This window comes from Lepisosteus platostomus, chromosome 21 (assembly GCF_059453375.1).
Source record: "Lepisosteus platostomus isolate fLepPlt1 chromosome 21, fLepPlt1.hap1, whole genome shotgun sequence".
NCBI classification, from domain to species: domain Eukaryota; kingdom Metazoa; phylum Chordata; class Actinopteri; order Semionotiformes; family Lepisosteidae; genus Lepisosteus; species Lepisosteus platostomus.
This window is the reverse complement of record NC_142631.1, coordinates 17,315,837-17,338,262: the sequence shown is the minus strand read 5'-3', so window position 1 is coordinate 17,338,262 and position 22,426 is coordinate 17,315,837. Positions and strand designations below refer to the sequence as shown.

Here is a 22,426-nt window from a genome sequence, read left to right as displayed (position 1 = left end):
CGCTCTCCCTTGCTTCTAGAAGAGTAAAAAAGCCGCCAAGCGGAAGCTGCAGGCGGGCAGTGACGAGGGCGCCCCGGCGAAGCGCGGGCCGGCCCAGGCCAGGACCCCCCCGGGCGCCCCGAAACCACCGCAGCCCCGCAGGGCGCCGCTGAGCCCCGTCAAGGGGCGCGGGGGGGCAGACTCGAAGAGGTCCCCGCAGGACGTCCCGGAGGGCGGGGGGCAGGGAGACCGGCCGCTCGTCAGAACCTCCTCCCTCTTCAGGAACAACCCCGACATCCCCGCCGTCAGCCGGTAAGGCTGCGTGTGTCCGTCTGCCCCCCGTGGACGACTGGTGTCCCGTCCGGGGTGTGTCCTGCCTCGCCCCGGTCGCTTGCAGGGACGGGCTCCAGCTCTCCCATGACCCTGAATGGGACACAACGCTTAGAAAATGGACCGATGGATATGCGGTAGGGCAGACTGAGAAGCCCCACAGTGGAATTGAGCCAGGATAGGGACAGCAAGAATACTTTTATGAATGACCATCAGTTTAACATCTCATCATCAATATTCTTGAAGCAGTGGACAAAAGACATTTCAGATATAGGATGTGTTCACAAGATACTGAAGAAAGATGAACTGGCCCAATTCCAGCCTTTCCCACAGTTCCTAACCTTCATGTATTCATGTGGTCTGTAAGATTCTGGGGCTCTTACAGACCCCCTGCATTCTGTTGAAGGTTGTTGTTGATGATGAATTGTCGCTGCCTTTTGCTCCTAGACCAGATGTGGCCCAGCTGAGGGAGAAAGTGTTCACCAGCGACTCCTTTACAGACCTGGAGCTGCACCCTCACCTGGTGAGTTATGCAGTAGTTGTGACACGCCTTCACACCATCCTCAGTGAATGACGTTATCACCGATAGATCGTCAGATTCAGTATTAAGAATATAACAAAGGTTGCAACCCCGGGTTTCAGCCTATGTAGGCCTTGTGAAAGTAGCTCATGAGCTCCTTGATCTTATTCACCCATTTCCTGAAAGAGTAAAGGCTTCAACAACATGACTGTTCCATACCCCCAGAACTCTTTGAGTAAAGACGTGACATTCATTAGCACACAGGTTTACAACTGGTTAAATGAATCTGGCTTTGTGCTAGACATTTGGCACTGTTTTTCCGTTTTCTCTTAAGAGAGCTCTTGTTTCAGTGTTGCAGTGAGATGCGAGTAAGAACTGCAAAAGCAAATTATTCCACAGAGCTGATTTTTCATGTGCTGCACTTGAGAAATTCTCCCCTGCATTCAAAGTAAATGCTCCATAGGACACATTTTATTCCACAAGGTTTGTCCGTAACAACTAATTATATTTCATGTTTTGCAAACATGTTTCTGAAGGTAACCTAACATGGGATCCATTGTGTTTTCAAACACGGATCATGTCGTTTGAAATTGTAGTCCCCTTTGTTTGTCATGGTGAGGCTTGCCGGTTTTGCTCTCGCCAATCACTAATGAATTTGACTAATCAGACTCTCCCGTAGATAACTCGTCTGCGCTGCTTCAAAAGTAGCACGTTCAGATCTTAAGGAGATCGCAGACAGATGAGATTGGGGTGGAAGGGTGATGGAGGTCTGGCTAACAGGTCTCACAATGGTGAACAGACTGACTTACAGCCACTTGAAGTGTTCTAGGTGACTCTGTATTCATGTCCCGATTAAAGGTATTCCTGTGTGTGCTCGTGTTTCAGGTCTCCACTCTCAACAATGTGCTGAATGTATCCAGCATGACCAGGTACGTTACCCTTATTGTCAGGAAGATGCAGTCCGTAGAGTATTATAAGAAACAGAGCCTTTGCCAGGCTCTGGCATGTTTTTTAAAATCCTTAGGGAGCATGAAAAGTAAAAGAAAGAACAGAGAGATTTTGGTCAAGGGGACATCCTCGATATTTGTTAGTAGACTCACTACAAACCCTGCATAGAGTCACCCTGTGTGCTCCGATTATGCATCGCAAGACGGCAGACTGCACAAAGATTCATGAGAAAGTTTACAAACACGAGAGGCTACTCAGCACTTGCAGATAGCTTGTGAGCTATTGGCTAAGTGATAAGTAACTCTTCTAGATATTATAATCTCATTTTAAATGTGTAAATCTGGAATAGTCTTGCATAACAACACGCATCCTCATTTATCATTTTTAACGTTCTGCACTGCAGCGGTTAGCGCTGGTTTCAGAATGTCCTTTCTAAAGCACTAGCAAAGTCACCCAGAGACCGATTTGTCAGCAGAACTGTGAACTGACTAAGATACTCACGCATGCATGGGGAGAGCACAGTTCTGCAGGAAGTTAAATGTGAAGTCAGTTTTATTAGGATGAGTGTAGAACCACAGAATCAATTGTTTTTTTGCAGTGTCTTGTAGAGGATTGCTCCTAAATGGAAGTGTAGGTTCTATTCCCAGGTCTTCCTATCGAGCAAGGGTACTCCACTGAGATTGGCAGTACAATGCCCTGCTGTATAACTGTATCCAGCTTTGGGATAGAGTCCTTGGCCAAGTTAATGATAAGTTAGTAATAACCATTTCGTATGTGTCCGTAGCGTCCAGAAACAGACCATCCCTCTGCTGCTGACTGGGAGAGATGTGGTGGTGCGATCTCAGACGGGCTCCGGTAGGGAAGGGCCTTCTCTGATTCCAGTTCACTTCGATTACAACAGCGTGACAGTCCTTCTTTCTGACTTTCCCTTTTCTCTGTTTTATTCCCATTGGCTTTACTAATGGGGAGAAAAAAATGCGTTTACCACATGTTTCTGACCTCGCAGATCTGATAAATATATTAATGGGACTTCATTTTTTGCTTCCAATGGCGCAGTGGGTGAAAATGCCAGATTCACATGTATGTCATGTCGGGCGCATCTCCTTTCAGGGCAAATAACTTCGATCTGTGTTTTGCATTGGAGATGCTCCAAGCAGGACGTATTTGAAGCAGTTAGATGGAAACACTCCAGAATACCAACTTGCAGAAATGTTAAGTGCTTGCCATTGAGTTTTAAGTCCCTGTAGTGATCTGATTGAATTTGATTTAAATTACACTTGTTGTATCTTACAAACTACTGTACTCAAATTCCACCGCTTAACCTAGCAAATTTAGTGAGTAACTGAGTTGCATTCAGATGAAGATCCCCAGTGTGTGACTGGTTCTCTGTGCCTATATCGTTTTGTTTAAGGTAAGACGCTAGCTTATGGAATTCCTCTGGTGCAGTCCCTGCAGGCAGTGCACCCTAAAATCAAAGTAAGTAAGCGGATTTTAAGCTATTTTTATCCTCCAGTTTTATGTTTCATCACTCTTAAAAAAAAAAAAATCCATCTCCTTTTCTCTGCCCTAATATATGCGATGACTAATTGTGGTGGGACTTTCTAGGAATGTTGCAGAACCTAACAGGATGCAGGGAAGTTAAAACCTACTGCACTGAAAGATTCATCCCTTTTTTTTAAAAAAAGTGTCGCATTACTCTCTGGGCGACCCTTGATTCTGGCTGAATCATTGTGAAACACAGTGAAACAAAATGCACTTGAGCAGATAGGCATTATAAAGCAGAATGTGGTATTTTAAAGTCGGGACAATTTGAGCTGATAGCTATTCCTGTAAGGTATTTAAAAGCTTTAATTGTTCATTTAATTTCGTACTTATCTGTATGCTTCTTAACTGCAGGGGAAAAAAAAAAGACCCATAACAGCAGCTCGCAAGGAGGAGAAGAGTTGTTTTAAACACAGGCGCCACGCAGTTAAACAATTGTCATTACTGTACCAAAGTAGACACTTCCAGCAGATGTAGGAATTTTAGTTTTCTAAAGCCATCATGTAACATGAAAGCAGCCCTGCTGTATGAAATAATCATAGCGTTGGGTTTCTCTGAATGTACAAAGGCAGCTCAGTGCCTCCGAGCTGCGGTGTAAATCACTCTGCGATGGAGTGTGTGAAAGGTGCCACTTGATTAAATTGACAGACGGTATCAGAGCTGTGCTGGTAACTGGAGAAGTGGGAGCAGCTCACTGGACAGGACGCATGAAAACAATGCTTTTAAAACGTCTAAATTATTAATTCACCCCTGTCATTGTAAGTTTTTATAAATAGTTACAGCGCATCACTAAATAAAACTAAATACCCAGTGGGGTTAGATTACTGTGCTGTTATAATAAAATGCTGACAGATCTGCAGTCTCCACTTGACACAGGTGATTCCCCAAAGAAATACTGTTAAACCAGTGACAGCTGTCTAGTCCAGCGAAGATCAAACCCATCCGCAGAGCGCTGTCTGGCTGCAGTCCTTTCTGCCTGTGTTAATGCAGATGAAGACGGATAGGGAAGCGTGTCGTTGGGGCGATTTCGGCAAAGTTCATTTTCTTTGCGAATGAGTGAAAAACTTTGGCTGTGCTGACCATTGCTGTGGTGGTGATCCGCAGTTGTCACCTTTCATTTATTAACAGAAATGCAAGTCTTGCAGCCTATTGCATTCTTAATGATACGTGTGGCATATGAATATTTTTTAAAAAGCGTGTGACATAATCTGTGGTGCTTGACGCGGGCGTCTCTCTCCCTCTTCTCTCTTTCAGCGTAGTGATGGGCCTCTGGCTGTCCTAGTGGTGCCCACCAGAGAGGTGCAGTACCGCCACTTAAACTGTCCTTCTGTCTTTCACACGGCTCCCGTGTCTTCTGTTGGCCGGGATGTTGAAGTGCTGGTAAAAAAAAACAACAACATAAAACCCGAAGAGTAAACAGTGTTTTTCTGATCCTTACTCAGGCATTACTTTAGGCTTTCAGGTGTGATTTCAGCACAAGAAGCAGCGTTGGCTGACCTGTGCCCAGGCGGTTGAATGCTCAGTTAGGCACCAGCGCACACATTTTATTTTCACGTACAGCTCGCGGTCTTTCAGAGCTGGATCCGGGCGGAAGACGAGTAGTGCTCCACGTTTTTCCATGTCTTTTTAACCTTACCTTTGACTGATGCTGTTTTTCCTTAAAAACATGACCAGTCCCCTCGTTAATGAAATTCATTGAGAAACAAGGCAAATTGTTTCCACTGCGCCTCTCCGCTGCCAGGTGTAGTTCCTCATCGTCAGTCAAAGCACAAGTGATATTGTCACTGAGGACAGAGCCCCTTCGCATTTCGGTCCTGCAGTTTCGCGCTTGAGATATTCATTTTTGAGTGGTATGCATTTGTTTTTGTCAGTTGTTTGATGAAACTGAAGCGTACGGGAAATCGCATCTAGCGAGTTTTAAAAACGGTTATGGTTTAATAATGACAAAAGCCTCTTCTCTCCTCGTGGCTTGATAAATACATTTGGCTGGATTTGGGTCCAGCACAGGCACAGCAGCTACTGCCTGCTTTTTCCAAGGGGGCGAGTCGCTGTAAAATAAACGCTGAAAACTCAGAATGCTGAAGATGTGTGTAATAACTCGGTTTCTGAGTGTCTGCAGTAATACAAGCCAGGTCAGCAGTTCTCGGAGAGGACTTAACTTTTGAACCACTCTCAGCAAACCCATCCTGGTTATCTCTGATTGATCCGTTGTCTGGGTTGCCAATGGAAAAGCCTTTCCTTGCTCATCCCATTCGGTGCTTTCGCACAGACGTTTACTAACGGCCTCTCCGTTCCCTCCCGGCCTACAGCTGGCGCAGCAGAGCTTCCAGATCATCCAGAAACTCCTGAAGGTGAGGCTGACCAGGAGCACAACTGACCCCTTTTTCTGCATTTCCTGTTTATCCACATTTGAGCATTGCATGTAACACAACAGCAGGCTGTTTGAATCCGTCTTCTTTTTAGCTCTGAGATCTGAGTGATCTGGGTCTTCTAACAGGCAGGAAAAATTGACATGGGGGGCCACAATGTACAGTTTTGTTCTTTTTAAAAATATAAAGCTTGGCCGCCATTATGTCCTCGCCCCGCGTCCCTGCGGTTAGTTGGGATGGGGAGTAGGCAGGTGGCAGTGTGGGCAGTGTCTGAGCTCTTCTCTCGCCTCTTGTGCTCCGGCGTCCCTGCGGCCACTCAGCCCTTCACCTGGATTGTGCCCGGGGTCCTGATGGGAGGGGAGAAGAGGAAGTCGGAGAAAGCCAGGTGAGACCGCCGGGGCGTGCCTGGGGTTTCTCCCTTGTGATGAAGCAACACAGAAGCTATTTTTGTCCTGGGCTCTTGTGGCTGGGCAGCACAGTGGTGCAGTTGTTAGCATCGCTGCCTTGTAGCACTTGAGCCCTGGGTTCGATTGGAGTTTGTATGTTGTCCCCTTGTGTAGGTGGGTTTCCTCCAACAGTCCAGAGACATGCTGCTGGGTTAATTGTCACCTGGGAAACCAGGCCCTGGTGCGAGTGTGTGCGTGTCCGTGTTTGTTTCTGTCTGCCCTGCGGTGGACTGGCGTCCTGTCTGTGGCGTGCCCTGCCTCGTGCATGTTCCTTGCCAGGACAGGCTCTGGCTCCCCTCCCCGATCCTGAATTGGATAAATGGGTCAGGACAGGGATGGATGGGTCTTGTGGCTCCCAGCGAACCTTGCCAACTGCTTCAGAGTTGAAGGTGCTGCGGCTGTTGTCTGCTCCTCAGGTTGAGAAAAGGGATCAACATCCTGATCTCCACCCCGGGCCGCTTGGTCGACCACATCAAGAACACGGAGAGCATCGCCTTCACCGCCGTCCGCTGGCTCATCCTGGACGAGGCCGACAGGTAGAAGGAGCTGCTTCTTACTCCCCTGTGCTCTCGGTCCCTGGTTAGTTGCCTCTGCAGTGTCCAGCACTTGGTTTTGACATAGCGCACAGGGTATTGCTTGATATGTCTCCTATCTGTTCCTCTGCTCCTAAAACAGGTTTTCCAGCTTCTAAAGTTTCAAGTTTCACGATCTGGTGAGATAGGTTTATAGGAATAAAAGTACGCCCCAATAAATTAAAAGTACTTTGAAGCAAATGAGCCGTAGGGCTCTCGGACCTGCGAGTGTAAGAGCTGAGTGTCATGTCCAGCGTGCCCGCGACTCAGTGATTGTCTGACCCTGACAGGACCCTGGACCTGGGCTTCGAGAAAGACCTGACCGTGATCCTGAACGCCCTCAACGCTGCCGGCGCTCAGAGGCAGAACGTGCTGCTGTCCGCCACGCTCACTGAAGGCAAGGCGCCGAGGAGGGCTGTGTCCCGCCTACTCTTCACCTGTTCGGCTGATGCTTTTATTCAGAGCGGCTTTGTACCCTCTTGTGATGCGGGTGGGGATTTTTGCGGAAGGTGTGCTGCTCGAAGCGCTGTAGAGCAGACGCGTCCCGCCTGTGCCCTCCCGGTTCCGAGTCCACAGCTCTGCCCCTCTGTCGGGTCTGAGCCTGTTCCGGTCACGTGACCCCTCGAAGCTTGATGGGCACCACAAAGCGGTCCTCGGTCTTGCCCTGTGAGCCAAAAGGCCGGACGGTCAGTCTTATCAGCCTCCGGAGGGTCATGTCACCGGAACAGGCTTAGCGAATGAGCCCTGGCAGATTAGTAGCAGTCACGGTCTGGTAGTAAGCACAACAACGATTTGCCGTTTTGAGAATGCCATGGGTGCTTAAGATTATACCGCCTGATCATTCATGATGTCAATCTGAATACAGGTAGGCCTTCAGAATCAACCAGAAACAAAGGGTAGCCTTTAATCGCTCTGCATTGGTGAAGATGCAAAAGTGCAGACAAAGGTTACTCGTTTTATTTCTCGGAGTATGAAAATAGAACGTTGGTAGATTCCAGGTAAAAAAAGGAGCGTGACTCATTGGTGAAGTCTCACCAGTCCGTCTTATGGGACAGGCTGTCTCCAGTGCAGAGCGCAGAGCACACACCTCGAGGGGGCTGGCTCAGCTCCAGGCTGCTCCGCAAGGGATTAGAAGTCATTACGAGCTGTGGAGGGGCCTGTGTGAAATTGGCTTTGTATGCTGTCAGATGCGCAGGTTCAGCTGACAGGTGTTGTATTTACAAGAGCCCATCTCTTTTTGTGTCAAGTCCAACAGCAGTCTCTCTAGGCTTTGGGGTGGCTCAAGTTCAGAGTCCCCTAATTTACCTCTCCCAGTCTCCCCAGTGCTGGAGGTGGTACATTTTTTCAAACGCATCAGCGGGGCACACTGTAAGGGAGGTTGGAATGAAAGATCAGAGAGTTTTAACCAGGGGTGCAATGCATCTGCATGCTCTGTCCTGCTGTAGAACACTTCTAGCCTGCACAAAATCTGGCGTCACAGCACTGTGTTGCTTTGAAGAAGGCCGAAAACGTTTCTCTCCTGCGAGCATGTTTCTAATTGGTTTGTTAGAGCTCGTTGCCTCGCTTGTCTGAATCTGCGTTTGTTTGTCCCGGGGAGCCAGGTGTGTCGAGGCTGGCTGGGATTTGCCTCAAGGAGCCGGTCACCGTCCACGCGTCCGAGGGCGTCGCACAGAGCGAGGAAGCCAGGGACCTGACCTCTGACCCCTCCTCCACCGGCCTGTCGGAGAGCTTCACAGTGCCTGAGAAGCTGCAGCAGCACATGGCCATCGTGCCCAGCAAGCTGCGCCTGGTCTGCCTGGCTGCTTTCATCCTGGGCAAATGCAAGGTAACACGTCCGCGCACGGGCCGGTCATCGACTCGGCTCTGGGTTAAACCACACCCAGAATGTTGTCTCAAGAGTTTGGCTCTACACGCCCAAATAGAGTCTTTACAATCGGAAAGTGTCCAGAAATGGAATGGAAACACGTCTGGGTTAAAACTGCGAGCCACTTCAGCTGGCAGTTTTATCCATCGACTATTACAGAACAGCGAGGGACGCTGCACAACAAAACCATGGGACTCAACAGCTTACTTGATTGTGCAGGTACCATTCTGAGCATTAGGAATAACATCCTATAAGATTTCTGGAGGAAGTTGTTCAGACTCTGCTTTCCTCGGGGAGACAGAGACCCTCTCGCCTGCCTTGTTGCTGCTGGGCCCGTTCCCGAGTCTGAGCTCTCTTGCAGGGCGAAGGGGCCCAGAAGATGATTGTGTTCCTGTCGAGCTGTGAGGCAGTGGAGTTCCTCCAGTCCCTCTTCAGCAAGGTGCTGTGTGGGAGCGCAGGCAGCCAGGGTACCGGAGCAGAGCGCCCCCTACTGGACTTCATGAGATTGCACGGCAACATGGAGCAGGAGGTGGGGAAAACAGTTTCTTGAGTGTAGAGTTTGTGCACGGAAGCATTCTCGGACCTCATTTCTGTAGCTGCAAAGATCATGTTCGCTGGCCTGCCTTCTAACACCCAGCCCCACGCCTCCCTTCCTAAACTTTCGGGCTGCCCATCCATTGCAGTCCAGTTGTCACATCTAAGTGCAAAGCAGGGTGCTGCCCCCCTCCACCTGCTCAGAAAGGGAAGGCGTGGGGTGGCCCCTGAGTGAGAGTGGTAACCTTGTTCGTGACAATAGCTTCCCAGCCACACGGCCTCCCTGAGTGAGGTCAGCCTCCAGAGGCACGTGCTTGTTAGTGTAGTCCCAGGCCGTGCAGCGGTCTGGCCTTTGACAGCTGGTACGGTGGCACTATCCTATGCTTTTTTCCTGCCAGCTGATTGACAGGGTGTGCCCCCTGGCAGTGCCAGAGGATAGCCATGGCCCAGTGCTGTGCTCACACCTGTATATCCCTGCGTCAGGAGCACTAATGCAGTTGAACTCGAGTCCCCATCTGCCACCTCTGGGAGGCTGGGGGGAGGCTGGGTGGCGGCTGGCATGCGAACGCCCCCACTTTCTCTTTAGTTATTCGACAAGACACTTGCAGAGCCCCAGCCTGCTCAAGTCTGTGCCCAGGTGGGGTGGGGTCACGGAGCCCTGTTCCGATTCGCTGGTGAAGTCAGGAGGCAGGCACTCTGTACACATGGCTTAACTCGTCTGCTCTCTGGGAAGATGGTGAATGGAAGTAAAGAATACCAGCAGTTTTCACTGCCCCTGTAGTAACGTCTGTGGTCATGGATGTACTAGTAGTAACAGGCACGTAGAATTTACCTGTGCTTTATTTCTTCATAAATTCTTCTTTTTTTAAATTGCTTATGAAAAAAGGGAAAAGTAAATACAAGTTTATATCTTAGACGTTTTGTGTCTTAAGTCATCCTTTGAAAGAATGGCTTCAGAAAGCTGCTTTGTAGCTGGATTAGGTTATGAACAGAATGAAATGAATCATTTTGGCCTAAAATGTGGCTGCTTTCTCCCACATGAAACCGAACAAAGAGTGAGCTTGTTTTTACCTGCTCCAATTCAATAGTATGTGTTGTTTTTGTTCCATCTAACCTCAAGGCTCGAGGACAAGGACCTGTTTTCATTTGTATACGCTCTTGTATAACTAAACCACAATCGTGGTGCAGACTGTCTTTGTCTTTTCATCCTTTTCAGAAAGGAGGTCCTGTTTTACGAGTCAAGAACAATGTCTTGGAGAAAGTAACATTATTGATGCTAGGCTGTTGAAAGTAAGCACCCTCAGAGTGGGTCTGTTGTGTGAGCGCTGTTTTGGTTTTACTGGTGCTAAAAAGATTCTCTTGTTCTTGGGCCTCCTGACAGTTTTCTGCCTCTAGGAGTCCTCAGACCCCTGGCTGAAACCCCCTACTCTGCAGGCATTTATTGTCTAGTCTAAAGAAGCGAAGCTCTTACTGCTGTGAACTTTAAATCATTCGTTAGATTAGTAGCGCGTGTCAGAGTTTGTCAAGTTAGGTTCCTTCATTGCCCATCCTCCTCTCCCTCTCACAGGAAAGAACTGAGGTGTTTCAGAAGTTTTCTCAGTCCAAGACAGGCATCCTTCTTTGCACGGTAAGAAGCTGCTGAAAGAACGTCCTTTTCCTGTAGGTCAGCGAAAACTCCAGTTGCCAGAACCCATCAGAGGAGAACCCAACTTGCAGACCAGCATGGCTGTGTTGATTCACTGGGGCAGAAGGGTATTGTACTCTGGCACCTGGCCCTCTCCTGGCTGTCCTGATCTCAGAGCCTGCCATTGAGAAGATGGGAAGGGCTGTTCATTCTTAACTGGGAGGCTCTGGGTTCTAATCCTGGCTGGGACGCCGCTGTGGTACAGTTAAAAATAAGGAACAATCCGATTGCTATCGAAATGCCCATATATCTGTGTGTGTGCAAATGTAAGTCACTTTGGATGAAAGCATCAACCAAATAAATTAACAATAATATAAATGCCTCGTCCAGGTTGTGCTGTCTTGTGCTACAAGCGCATTTCAAACACACACCTTTTTCCCCCCAGTCTGTTTGCCACAGCTTTTGCTGGGAGTCTTTTTTTTTTACAATATGACGGCTTTATACTCCACCCGACGCTGCCTGTCCTGGTTTTTGAGGTGTTGACGGTGCAGTGGGACTGTAAATGTTTTAGAAGGAAGGACTAACAGCATTTGCTTTTGAGCAGCGGCGAACATGGATCTCGGAACCTTAAGAGGCAATACCTTGATCCTGTAAAAAAAAAAAAAAAAAATTAAACAAAACAGCTTCATCCTGCTCTGTTTTTTAATTTCCCGAGAAACGGCTCCGGCTGGTAAGCAGGTCACTCCCTGGTCCCTGTCTGCCAGCGAGACAGAGCCTCTCTTTTCATTTCGCTGGTGACAGCTGCCGTGAACGCAGCTCAAGGAGCGAGAGAAATGGTCTGTCAGTGGAAGGTCCTTTCCTTCGCGCTGCTAATCTGTCACACGCGGTTTGTTGTTTACCGTTCCGCGCTCGCTGCCTGCCCGCGGGGCCGGGCGCCGCGTAATGGCGACAGATGCTGACCTGCAAAAGTGTGAATCTTGCCGCTTTCCCCCCGCTGCCAACCTGTAAATTACAGCTATCGGGAGTAATTAGACCCGATAAAACCCTTCCAAGCCCCCCTCCCGGCTGGGACGCAGAACCAGGCTTAAGAGGCAGAGAGCTGCTCGCGCGCGGGGCGCCGGGCGTTAACCCTTCGTGCCCCGGGGCTGGAGCGCCTGCGTGGGGGCTGAGCCGGTGTTGCAGGGGGCCGTGTGAGCCGGCCTGCGGCCTGTCCGGCCCGCACGAGACGCCGGTTTCCAAGAGCCTGCGTCGCGCCCGTTTTTTGCAGTTTTAGCTGGCCAAACGAGCACAGGGCGAGAGCAGCTGTCTGCCGACGCCATTCCAAATTGTGAGAGTTGTGACAGACCTTAAGGCAGATGTTTTCCACTGTCTGAAATTTTGGGGCCCTAGGTAACCATCCTCGCTGCAAGCAGCTGTTTCATTAGCTCTGTCCTTTTGTGGCCCCTGCCTGGTTCCCTCGTGTGTCTGTTCCTTTGTACGGATTTTCTGCTCTTACTCTTTGTGTTGGGAGCACTACGGAGGCTGGCGTTAACTCCGGGTTTCTTAGTAGGAATGATTTTCCCACCCAATACATGCCTTCAACGATCTTAAACTGCGCAATTGGAATTCACAGTATCTAACTGGTCAGCGACTATTGTGAAGTTAATAAGACCGTGCTGCATCTTACAGCACTGGTAATTGAAGGTTTATGCAAATGGTTTTATTTTTAACGTTTTGGGAGGCTGGTGTTGCAGTTCTATATAAATTTGGCTTTAGGAGCTTGTGCAGCCTACAGGAGTGCATGCTCCGTGCCTGAGGTACAGCATCGCTGCGATACGTGGCTCTCGAGGAGCAGGCAGAGCTGCAGGCAGCCCCAGTCCCAGCGTCCTCGGCACCGCTCTCCTGCTCTAAAAGGGCAGCAGGACCCGGGGAGGTCACAGGCAGGTCGCCGACCCTGCCCGTCCTCCCCCTGGCACCGTTGTAAAGCTGCTCATTGCCGTGCCAGCCAGTGCCAAGTTAAATCTTTAAAAACAGAGCTTGTGCCTCTTTAAGTATTTCACCTGATGCAAAAGGTCACACAGCCGGCTCTTGTCGTCCGCCCCCTCCCCCCTCCCCTCCGCGCCTGCTTCCTGGCTGCCCGAGCCAATCGCCTTCCGCCCTCGCCTCCTCCGCCACCCGTTCCGCGCTGCAATCTGTCGCCCGGCCACCGGGGGGCGCCACCCTGCCGACCGCCTTCCGCACACTGCGGTAATGACTTTTGGCAGCCCGCGACGAGAGGAGTGGGTAAAGGAGGGAGCAGTGAGGAGCCCCCCTCCCCCTCCTCTCCTCGGTTCAGTCGCTTTGCAAGATTCTTCAGTGAATAAATGAGTCGTTTTAATCCGACTGACAGGCTGGCATTGCCCGGCTCTGCCCTCCATCTGTACTTATGGCCAGCGCAGCGCCAGACCCCAGGCTGCCTAATGTGCCAATCCAAGGCACAGCTTATCCTGGCTGTAGCTTCAGGGACAGAAGGGTTAGGGCTCCACGCTGCAGAGACACACTCATGAGCTATTTATATAAGAAAGAGATTAGCGTTTTCCAACTTTGATGGACGGCGTGAAACTGCTGCGTCTCCGTTTTCCGTACCGATCGGTATGAAAACGCTCTATCGATCCATTTCACTCCCAGCAGCTACGCCATTCATAATTCAAGGGTTCTGAGCCGACAATGCCATTGTTCCCCTGAAGATGACTCAAAAGCTGATCGAACCTGGGAGGAATTCATTTAGATCTGCTTTAGGGCCATTATTAAAAAGCTGGCCAAGGAGAAAAGTTTTTTTTTTATTAGATCGACCTGTGTTTACATTTAAATGTATTATTTATTTTGATATTATTTAAAAACAGCCCTTATTAAACCGTACCTTTCATTTTTCTACTTGTAGATCTTAATTGATTTGACATGTTTTTTCATTTTCATGTTCAAGTGCTTCCTCTTTAGTGAAGCCATGGCCGGCTTTGAAGAATGAAGCCTTCTCCTGCTTGTGCAGTGGGGCTTGAGCTCTTGTTTCTGGTCTTTATCTTGTAGGATGTGGCAGCCCGAGGACTGGACCTGCCTCGAGTGACCTGGATAGTTCAGGTGGGGGGTCTCGATCTCTTTCAGGGCGTTTTTTATCTGCCCTTTTTTGAGCGACTTTTGTTAACCGTTTCTGTGCCGTTGAGGTAAGATCAGTTCAGCTGGAGTCCTTTCACCGTGCAAGCCCGGAAATGTCAGCAGAGACAGAAGCCTGGGCCTAGTGAGTCATCCGATTACGGTTCCTCTGTCTTCTGCTGCTCCGATCGAGCCTTGTCAGTAGCCCAGCAAGCTACACACAGAGCTAATTGAGATTGCTCCCCGAGCGCAAACGGAGACGTGTGGATCAAGTCTGCGGCTAACTTGCACACCAGATGAGCAGCCTTAACAGACTCGCTTACTCTGTACACATGGCGCACTGCTAATATCACTGGAACACGAGCGGGTCACCCTGTAACTCCGTGTTCAGCGTACGAACCCTGCCTCGCGTGTTTGTGCGTAGTCCTTCCCCCGGCGCTTGGGAAGCTCGTGCCTTCCCGAGACTGCAGGGCGTGCCCCTCGTAACCCCCTCTCCACCGGTGAACCAGTCAGGGCTCTTGTCTTGCAGTACACGCCCCCGGCCTCCCCAGCGGAGTACGTCCATCGCGTGGGCCGCACGGCTCGCATCGGTGCCCGCGGGAACAGCCTGCTCTTCCTCACGCCTTCCGAGACCGCCTACCTCGCCGTGCTGGCCAATCACAACATCAGGTGAGCTGCCGCCCCGCCCCACCCCGCCCACTGCTCCGCCGGGCGGGGCTCCCTGGAGACTCAGGTAGGCGCAGACTAGTTCTGCGTAGACCTGGCTTGTTGAGGGCTGCCCGGCCTGTCCTCGTCGTCCTCGGCACCATTCAACATTTTAAAATTGAGATCCGAGTTTTTAACTGCGGCTGCAGAGGATAAGGGCTTTTTCGTGCTGTTGCCTGGCACTGTCTGAGGGGCCGAATGTTTTCCTCTGTGGCTGAATGGGGCTTTCGGCAGATTTTTGGGTTCTCAATCGGGTTTTAAACTGCAGAAGAAATGAGGGTTAATCCCGCGCTCGTGACTCCAGTCCGTTTAGCAGGGCGTCTGCCAGCTCAGCATTGCAGCTCTGCCTTCACAAACAAACAGTCACCAAGCCAGACTGCTGGTGGCCAGATTCTGTATTAAGCCACAGAAATCCACTATACAAACTTTGTTTTACCACAGTGGCATTTTGCAAACCTCGTTTCCAGATCTTGGTACAATTTCGAAATGATAATTGCTCAGTACTTGATCAAGCCTAAACGCACTCGTGTGTGTGTGTGTGTGTGTGTGTGTGTGTGTGTGTGTGTGTGTGTGTGTGTGCAGACCCCTGGTGGGCGTGTCTGATCACGTGTTCCGATGGCATCATCGATGGGAAAAGTGCCCGATCCTGCAGCCTTTCCACGTCGTCTCGCTGCAACGTGCTCTTCGTGCTGCTTTTCAACGCAAAGGTCCCCCGTGGATCTCAGAATGGCTTATTCCCAAAACAGGAGGTTACGACGGGCCGATCCAGTGGTGTTAAATCCATACATGTTATAGGCTGTCAGCTTCGTGTTGTCTGATTTTGTGTAGTCGCACGAGAAAGGTTATGAAGGAGAACAGGCTGTTTGCCGACTTGAGATGAATGATTTATTGCATCACAGTCACACAGATTATTAGAGGGAAACTGTGTGAAATATATGGCACAGAAGGATGTTCGCCGTGTTTAGCTGGAATATGCCGTGACTTGTGTGCTGTTTGTTTGAGCGGACTTTTACATTCACAGCTCCGGCGATGTTAAATAAGGGAGGATCTTATTAATTTCCGCAGGCCGGTCGGAATGACTTCAGGTTAAGACGGGACGCTGCCTGTGGTGAAACCGAAAACTAGGGTAACCCAAAATAAAAAGACAGCCATTGACAACTTCACTAAATATTTCATTTCTTGAAAACCAGGGTGCAATACTGCAGGTATTTAGTACATTTACAGCCTAAGCAGCTTGAGTGGATTTTAGAAGGCAACTGGCTGCATGCCCTGAAGGCAGGAGGGACTGCAGGAGAGACAATCCCAGACTCCGGAGCATGCCCTCTGCTTCAGGAGCAGGGAGCTGGGAACGTCGGCGTCTGCGCGCGTATGAATCTTTCACGAGCTGTGTCGTTACGCCCGCATCATTACCAATTAATGATTCAGCTCAGAAATCTTAATACCATGCCATTTTATTTATTCATCCCTTTCCTCGCACCCGGGCCGCGCCTGTGTGTGTGTGTGTGAGCGGCCGGCTCGGGCCGTGGTGCCGATGGAGTCCAGTCGGGACCGGTCCTGGGCGGCTCGCCGCCCGTTGCCATGGCGATCGACTAACTGGGGGGGGTCCGGTGGGCGGGGGGGCGCAGAAGCAGGAGGCGGCAGCTGAAACCCCCCTGCCCGCGACTCGGGGGCCGGGGGGCGCCTGGCGGCGGGGGAAGGGGCTCCACCGGTCCCCCCCCCAGCAGAACCGGACCCGCTGGCGCCTCCCACACTGGGGGCCCGGTTCAGAGCCCCGGCGCAGACGCCCGCGGAGCTGCTCGCTAGTCCTCTGCGCTCGTTTTGGAAGGTGATCCGCTCGCTGGGCCTCCGTTCCAAGGCGCGCGGTGTGCCAGGCATCGCATCAACCAGGGCTGATGAATTACTGGGGATATTCGGGGAGGCAGCCATCGCGGAGCAGCAGCGAGTGCCGTCATGGCGAATTGCCGTCTGCCTTCATGAAGGGGAAATCATAGAGACAGTGCTGACAACTTAATTTAGCACCAGAGCCGGGGGGGGTCGCGTGACTGAGCTCTGTATAATTGATAACGCCGCCATTGCTGCCGTTGAGGGCCGGCGACCCTCCGGAGGGGAGGGCCAGGTCCCGCACCTCTGATCCCTCCTTCCCTGCCCTCCCTGTCGCCGCTGCTGCTGTGTGCGCGCCCCCACTCCTGTTGGATGTCTTTAAAAATCAAGACAGCCCTTCCTGCAGCGCACGTCTAGAGCTGCGTGAGCCGGCCCCCCGTTCTCTGGAGTGTGGGTGTCGGGCGCGACCGGACTCGAGAGCGCTCGCAGGTAGAAGTTCACTGCAAGCACAGAAACCGCAGACGGAGCCGAGCCGCACGTCAGGAGTCCCTGGGTTATCGCGTCGCGGGGGTCTGCTCCCCACCTCTCCGTGATACCCCGCGGCCGGTCGGAGGAAAGGGTTTCCGCAGCGCGGGCCTCTCGCCGTGAGGGCGCTTGTGCCGGCCGTCTGTGACGCCGGCCCGGTTTCCCCTTGAGGTTAAAACGGGCATCTGTGAGGAGAGAGAGCCGTCGCAGGACGTCTCCGGCACGTCTCGCCACATGCTGAGCGCGTGTTGCGGCGGTGGGCTTGGCGGTTAGTCAGCTCGGTGTCTGGTTTCGTCTCGGAGCAGCAGCACGCAGTATTCCCAGCAAGTTATTCTGCTGCAGTGACGATGTGTGCTGTAGCACCCCTCATGCGTTTGGATACACAGTGCGACTGTAAAGCCCCCTAAGCTAAGTCCACTTTTTGGATCCGTTTATATTAAGCAGGTCCGCTGGTCGTGTCTTTCAGCATGTCGGAGATGAAGATGGAAGATATTTTGGCTAACCTCATGCTGGACGACCGCTTCGCGGGCAGAGGTAAATGGGACAAGGTAAGGGCCAGGAGATTCTGAAGAGGCCAGAATGCACAAACCAAACAAGATCCCCAGGGGGGGGGCCTCTTGACAGAGCAGACGCACGGCTCGCAGACGCACGAGCCTCGGACATTTTGCGTTGCCCTGCTCTTTTCACTCACTGTCCCGTCTTTATGCCGGTAGACAATTCCGAGCCCGACTTCCGCTGAGATTTTAGGCATTTTGTTTCAAGGTGACGAGTCAATTCTGTTCTGCCGGACGGGATGTGGCCTATCAGTATGGGTGTGACTTGAGGGAGGGGTGACATTGCCGATACCCCTGACAATCCTGGCAGTCAGTCAGTTAGCTCTGACGACGGAGTGATGCAGCTCTTCCTGTTGATAGCTCACATATAGGGTTGCTGTGCTCGAGGTGCCTCCAGATTCTGCTCACTGTGATTTAAAGCTCACTTATCGACAGGCCCAACCCGAAGTAACCCGGATTGATAATAACATAAGAACCCGCTTACGGGGGCTTTGAGTGAACTGGGCGTGTGTGTTGTAGCCCCTCGCTGTCAAAGACCCTCGTCCTGCTGAATATCTGATGTCCCCTTCCGCCCCAGCGTTCCCGTCTCCTTCCCCTTTGTCCCGTTCCACGTGTGTCCGGTGTGGAGTTCGTGGGATTTTGTTGTTTTGAAGTCTATCGCGTGAATTAGACCATCGGGCACAAGGCGTTGTTTTGGGGTTTTTGTACACCCCTGTCCTGCGGCTGCGGGTTCGAAGACTAACCGAGGCTGCTTCGGCGGTCGCCCAAGATGTACGTCGGAGGGGCCCAGCGCTCTTGATCTGTGCTTAAGGCCTCCCAATAACCGCAGTAATCCCCCCCTTTTTCTCTCAGCAGTGAGCACACAGTCCAGAAAAACCCCCCAAGTGAAGCCCTCGACACTGTCGCTGAGCCTTAATCCTGCTTTAATTTCCTTTTCGAACCCGCGCCGGGAGCTGTCTCTAATTCCTTACACTTATTATATTGGAGCTGAGACGTGGATGTGCCCGAGTGTGGGGGGAGCTGGGAGGGGGTCTGTGTGAAAGTCAGAGGTGAAGGGTGTACAATTTGCATCTAGGACAGCACCGCCTGCTCTCTGTTTAGTTCATACTGGACTGGGATTTCTGACTTTTTAGAAAAAAGGGATAGATATCTTTATACGTACATTATTTTTCCATATATATTTGAATACAGTGTCCGTATATATGTTCGTGTGTATGTATCATATTAAGTCTTAGTCACTCCTGTTCAATCCTGCATTGACAGACCTAATACCTTCTCATTCATTTTAAACAGTTTTTCCCCCTTTAAAGCAGGTTTCTTTATTAAAGTTAGTGCTCTGGCAATACACCGGAGGTAAGGGCAGAGTTCAGAATTCATTTTGCACTCATATTAAAAAAGAGAAAATAAAGTGATGCGGGGAATTTATACATTTTCATCTACATGTTAAAATTGTGAAGGATTTAAATAACGCGCACAACTTGTTTGTGTATGTGTTTGTAAAGGGTGAGCGAGATTTAAAAAAAAACAATGGATCCAGCTCTCTGGAAAGATGCAGTTCTACAATATTAATATCGGCGTATGGTCAAGGTTGCTACGCCTGAGTTTTTCTTTGATCACTTAATAAAGGTAAGGATTATAACATGCACTTCAGATTCAAAATATGTTTAAGTTGTGTATCACACGACAGATTTATTTACCACTCTGTTTGCTCTGCCTGTGGTCTACACATGGGTTTCATCAGATTACATCATTAGTGTTAATTAAACTTGTTCCCAAGGTGTTGCCACTTAATACGTCAGACGCAGAAAAAATTATGTTCATTTTCATGCCATCTGTGACGTCCGTGTATTTGTTGTCATGTTAAAAGAGTTTGTAAAAAAAAATATGCAGAAAAAAACATCGATCAGGAATCGCTACACTGAGGATATACTCTGTTTTCTGCAAGGTGCTTAATGACACGAACACGTGCTGCTCCTCGGTAGCCCGTCCAGTGGATCGGCGAGCCCTGGTGCTTGATCAGGGTGAGATGCAGCCTCAGCAGGTGTCCAGGCACTGCTGCAGTGGGGGTGTGAAAAGAGATGAGGCAGGGCAGGCTGTAATTGTTCAGGCACGCAGTGGCCTTTTCTGGGAGAGAAAGCCCTGTTTTTTTCTCCTCTTTATTTTCAGTAATATTGAAGGGATTAACCCAGTTGGCCCCTTGGTGGTTACTGTTTCATTTTATTCTTATTAAAATCTTAAGAACCTGCTTTATTATTCCACTCCGAACCCGCCTCAATAATTTGGTCTTCCGCGCCGGCGTGCGCACATTGGGCGTGGGGCGCTTGTGAGCAGCTGCTCGTCCGCTCGTGTGTCTGTGGTTGGTTTTTTTTTTGGAATGCGCTATTTTTCTTCTCTCTGTTGTTTTCCCTGCAGAAGTCTCCGGCGGCCCTGCAGCAGCAGGTCCGGGTGCGAGCCACGGTGCTGCAGTCGGCGCTCGAGAGCGCCGTTCACTCGAGCGCGGAGAGCACCCAGGCCGCCAAGAAAGGTCAGTGCTCCCCGCCAGGGCGTGGAGAGGGCGCGGCGGCCCGGAGCCCCTGGCTGCACTCTTGTGAACGTGAAGAGCACCCCTAGCATGCTGGCAGGTGGCAGTACGAGTCCGGGTGGGGGGGACCGGATTCCAGTGCAACGGGGAAAGGGCCGTGATCTGGGACTTAAATCCTGCAGAAGTGCTTATTTCCCTTCAATGTCGGAAAATGGTATCAGCCCTCTCCCTCAAGAAAAACAGTCTTCTACTGAGTTAGTCTCGAAAGAAGGCATCTTTCTTCACAGGAGCCCCTCATTGAGCCTCACTACCAGTAAGAGCCTTTTAGGAAACTCAGCTACGCAAGAGAAAGCCCAAGCAGTTATTTTGTGCTAACAGTAATGACGTAGAAACTTCATGCAAACTCAGCTCACTAATATTGCGGCTGATATCTTTGACTTGTATTAACCTTTATTGGGTCTGAGGGGTGAGAGACGTTTTGCAGTGCTTTTCAGGATGTTGGCATGTGCCGAAATGACAGCATTCGTATGAAAAGCGGACCTGGCATTTGGGACCCCACGGCCGGCCAAATTCTGCCTTCGCAGGTTGAATCTGATTACATTGGAATTTGTAATGTTTTTAATATTGAAGTCTAGGTTGCCTTTGAAATCATTAAGCAGTTACGACAGCCTTTGCAGACACTTCAACCAATGTATTGTCTGGGCCACCCTTGAGTCCTGTTAATGTACCACTGGCCCCCAGTCATGCCAGCTGTACTGGCAGAGGCCAGACAAGTAATACAGTTGCTGGCAGTGCTGGCTAGGCCATGTCTGAGTGGCTGCTGTCTCTTTAACGCTTTGCTGCCTGGCTGTGTTGTGCAGGAGAAGGGGGATACAGTGGAGCCATTATCCTCTCCATGCAGCTCATTGATCTGAAATGAATGCGCTCTTTTCCCGGCAAACAGAGACTTAACCAAATCCCCCGCCACGCTACCTGGTCCGCCCGTGAAAATGACTCTTTTTATTACAGTTCATAAACGCTCGCTCCCTCGGCGCTCCCGGGAAATTTCACATAAACTTTGATCAAACAGATATTAGCCTCCCAGTTTTAACTGTCTATCTCCGTGCATGAAAATAGCTCGCTCAATCATAGCCTGGGAAAATAGAGCCCAGGCTTCTGCAAAAACAGAGTAAATAGCAAGGCGGTGATGGATATATCAAGCAATTATTGACCAGAAAGCCAAGGGAGTATGTTTCATATAACAACAATGAGTCAGTTTTTAAAGGGGGATATATACTTTGTCAGTCAACCCTGTGGCTCACGGTTAGGAATGAGAACTTAAGATCAGAGGATGACAGATTAAACCTAGATGCCAAATAGAAATGTCAAGAAAATCTAAAGTGTACGAGAGGAGGAATGAATTCCTACCTGTTCTTGAACAGGAACTACAAGCACCTCTCAAGGTGATGTATCGCCAAGCTGTAAAAGATTAAATGCACACTTTTAATGCAGTGGCATTAGAGTGTTTCCCCATTATTTCAGGCGCTGGTGTGGCTCCAAAGTTAGTGTTCACCTGTGATAAAATAGTACATAGCAATGCCACTGCAGAGCTAGAGGACAAATACAGCAATGTTCAGAAAGGCCTTTTGCTCCTGTGCCAGGTTTGCTCCAGTTTTCATGGCCCCAGATACTGTCCATTCCAGCTGTCAGTGGATTCTTCTTTCGCTCTCCTGTATTTTAGATGGGCATCTGGGTCAGTTAAGGGCTTGTTTCTGCTCTGGCGCAGGAGGCTTTGAATGCCAGGCCTGAAGCTGTAGCTTGTTGGAATGTGCAATGGGGGGGAAGTTGTTGTCTGCCGGAGGTTAACGGACCGCCTGCGTTTGCGTCTGCGCAGCTCTGCAGTCCTTCCTGCGGGCCTACACCACGTACCCCGCCGGCCTCAAACACGTCTTCCACATCCGGACCCTCCACCTGGGCCACACCGCCAAGAGCTTCGGTCTCAGGGACGCGCCCCGGGGCCTGGGCTCGGGGCTGGGCGCCGGCCCCCGCGACAGGACCAGGAAGCCCCCCAGGAGGTGAGAACTGGGAGCCAGACTGGGGCCGGGGTACAGCGCAGAGACATCGGGACTGGGGGGACAGGGAGGTCAGGGATCTGTCTCATCAAGTGCCTAATCTGCGAAAAGCATTTTTGTGGTTCTGCTGGGCTGGGGGCGGGGCTGGCCGGCCCAGTGTGCAGCGGCCCGTCAGGCTGAAGCAGTCTCGGGGCTGTAACCGGAGAGGCTGCGCGACAAAGATGAGCCTGACAGCTGCGCGGTTACCGGAGAGCCCCTCTTGTTTCTGCACTTTTGTTCCTCCTTGAATATCCACCATCCCTGTGTGGAAGGAGGCGCTTCCATTAGAGTTTACAGCTCCGGCGTCCTGCGCTCCTGGCCTTGCGGGGGTCGGATTAGGTTAGTGCATTATGGGCGTGCTGCCATAACCTGTGTCA

The 22,426-nt window shown here is 50.7% G+C and overlaps 1 protein-coding gene across 2 annotated transcripts in view; it reads left to right on the top strand.

Annotated features, from left to right (window-relative positions):
• Positions 1 to 22,426, top strand: part of ddx31 (DEAD (Asp-Glu-Ala-Asp) box polypeptide 31) — a 33,229-nt gene that overhangs the window by 1,144 nt on the left and 9,659 nt on the right. Inside the window, exons 3-20 of one of the 2 annotated variants that reach the window (XM_088614787.1) lie at positions 23 to 291; positions 757 to 832; positions 1,715 to 1,758; positions 2,562 to 2,632; positions 3,189 to 3,253; positions 4,574 to 4,618; positions 5,629 to 5,670; positions 6,009 to 6,073; positions 6,551 to 6,670; positions 6,997 to 7,103; positions 8,308 to 8,531; positions 8,932 to 9,099; positions 10,672 to 10,731; positions 13,771 to 13,821; positions 14,363 to 14,502; positions 17,351 to 17,432; positions 19,851 to 19,962; positions 21,833 to 22,013. In XM_088614787.1, coding sequence (XP_088470913.1) covers positions 23 to 291; positions 757 to 832; positions 1,715 to 1,758; positions 2,562 to 2,632; positions 3,189 to 3,253; positions 4,574 to 4,618; positions 5,629 to 5,670; positions 6,009 to 6,073; positions 6,551 to 6,670; positions 6,997 to 7,103; positions 8,308 to 8,531; positions 8,932 to 9,099; positions 10,672 to 10,731; positions 13,771 to 13,821; positions 14,363 to 14,502; positions 17,351 to 17,432; positions 19,851 to 19,962; positions 21,833 to 22,013 — 1,922 coding nt within the window. Of the gene's footprint in view, positions 1 to 19; positions 292 to 756; positions 833 to 1,714; positions 1,759 to 2,561; positions 2,633 to 3,188; positions 3,254 to 4,573; positions 4,619 to 5,628; positions 5,671 to 6,008; positions 6,074 to 6,550; positions 6,671 to 6,996; positions 7,104 to 8,307; positions 8,532 to 8,931; positions 9,100 to 10,671; positions 10,732 to 13,770; positions 13,822 to 14,362; positions 14,503 to 17,350; positions 17,433 to 19,850; positions 19,963 to 21,832; positions 22,014 to 22,426 lie in introns of both variants that reach the window. The other variant, XM_088614786.1, reaches the window with a different exon arrangement.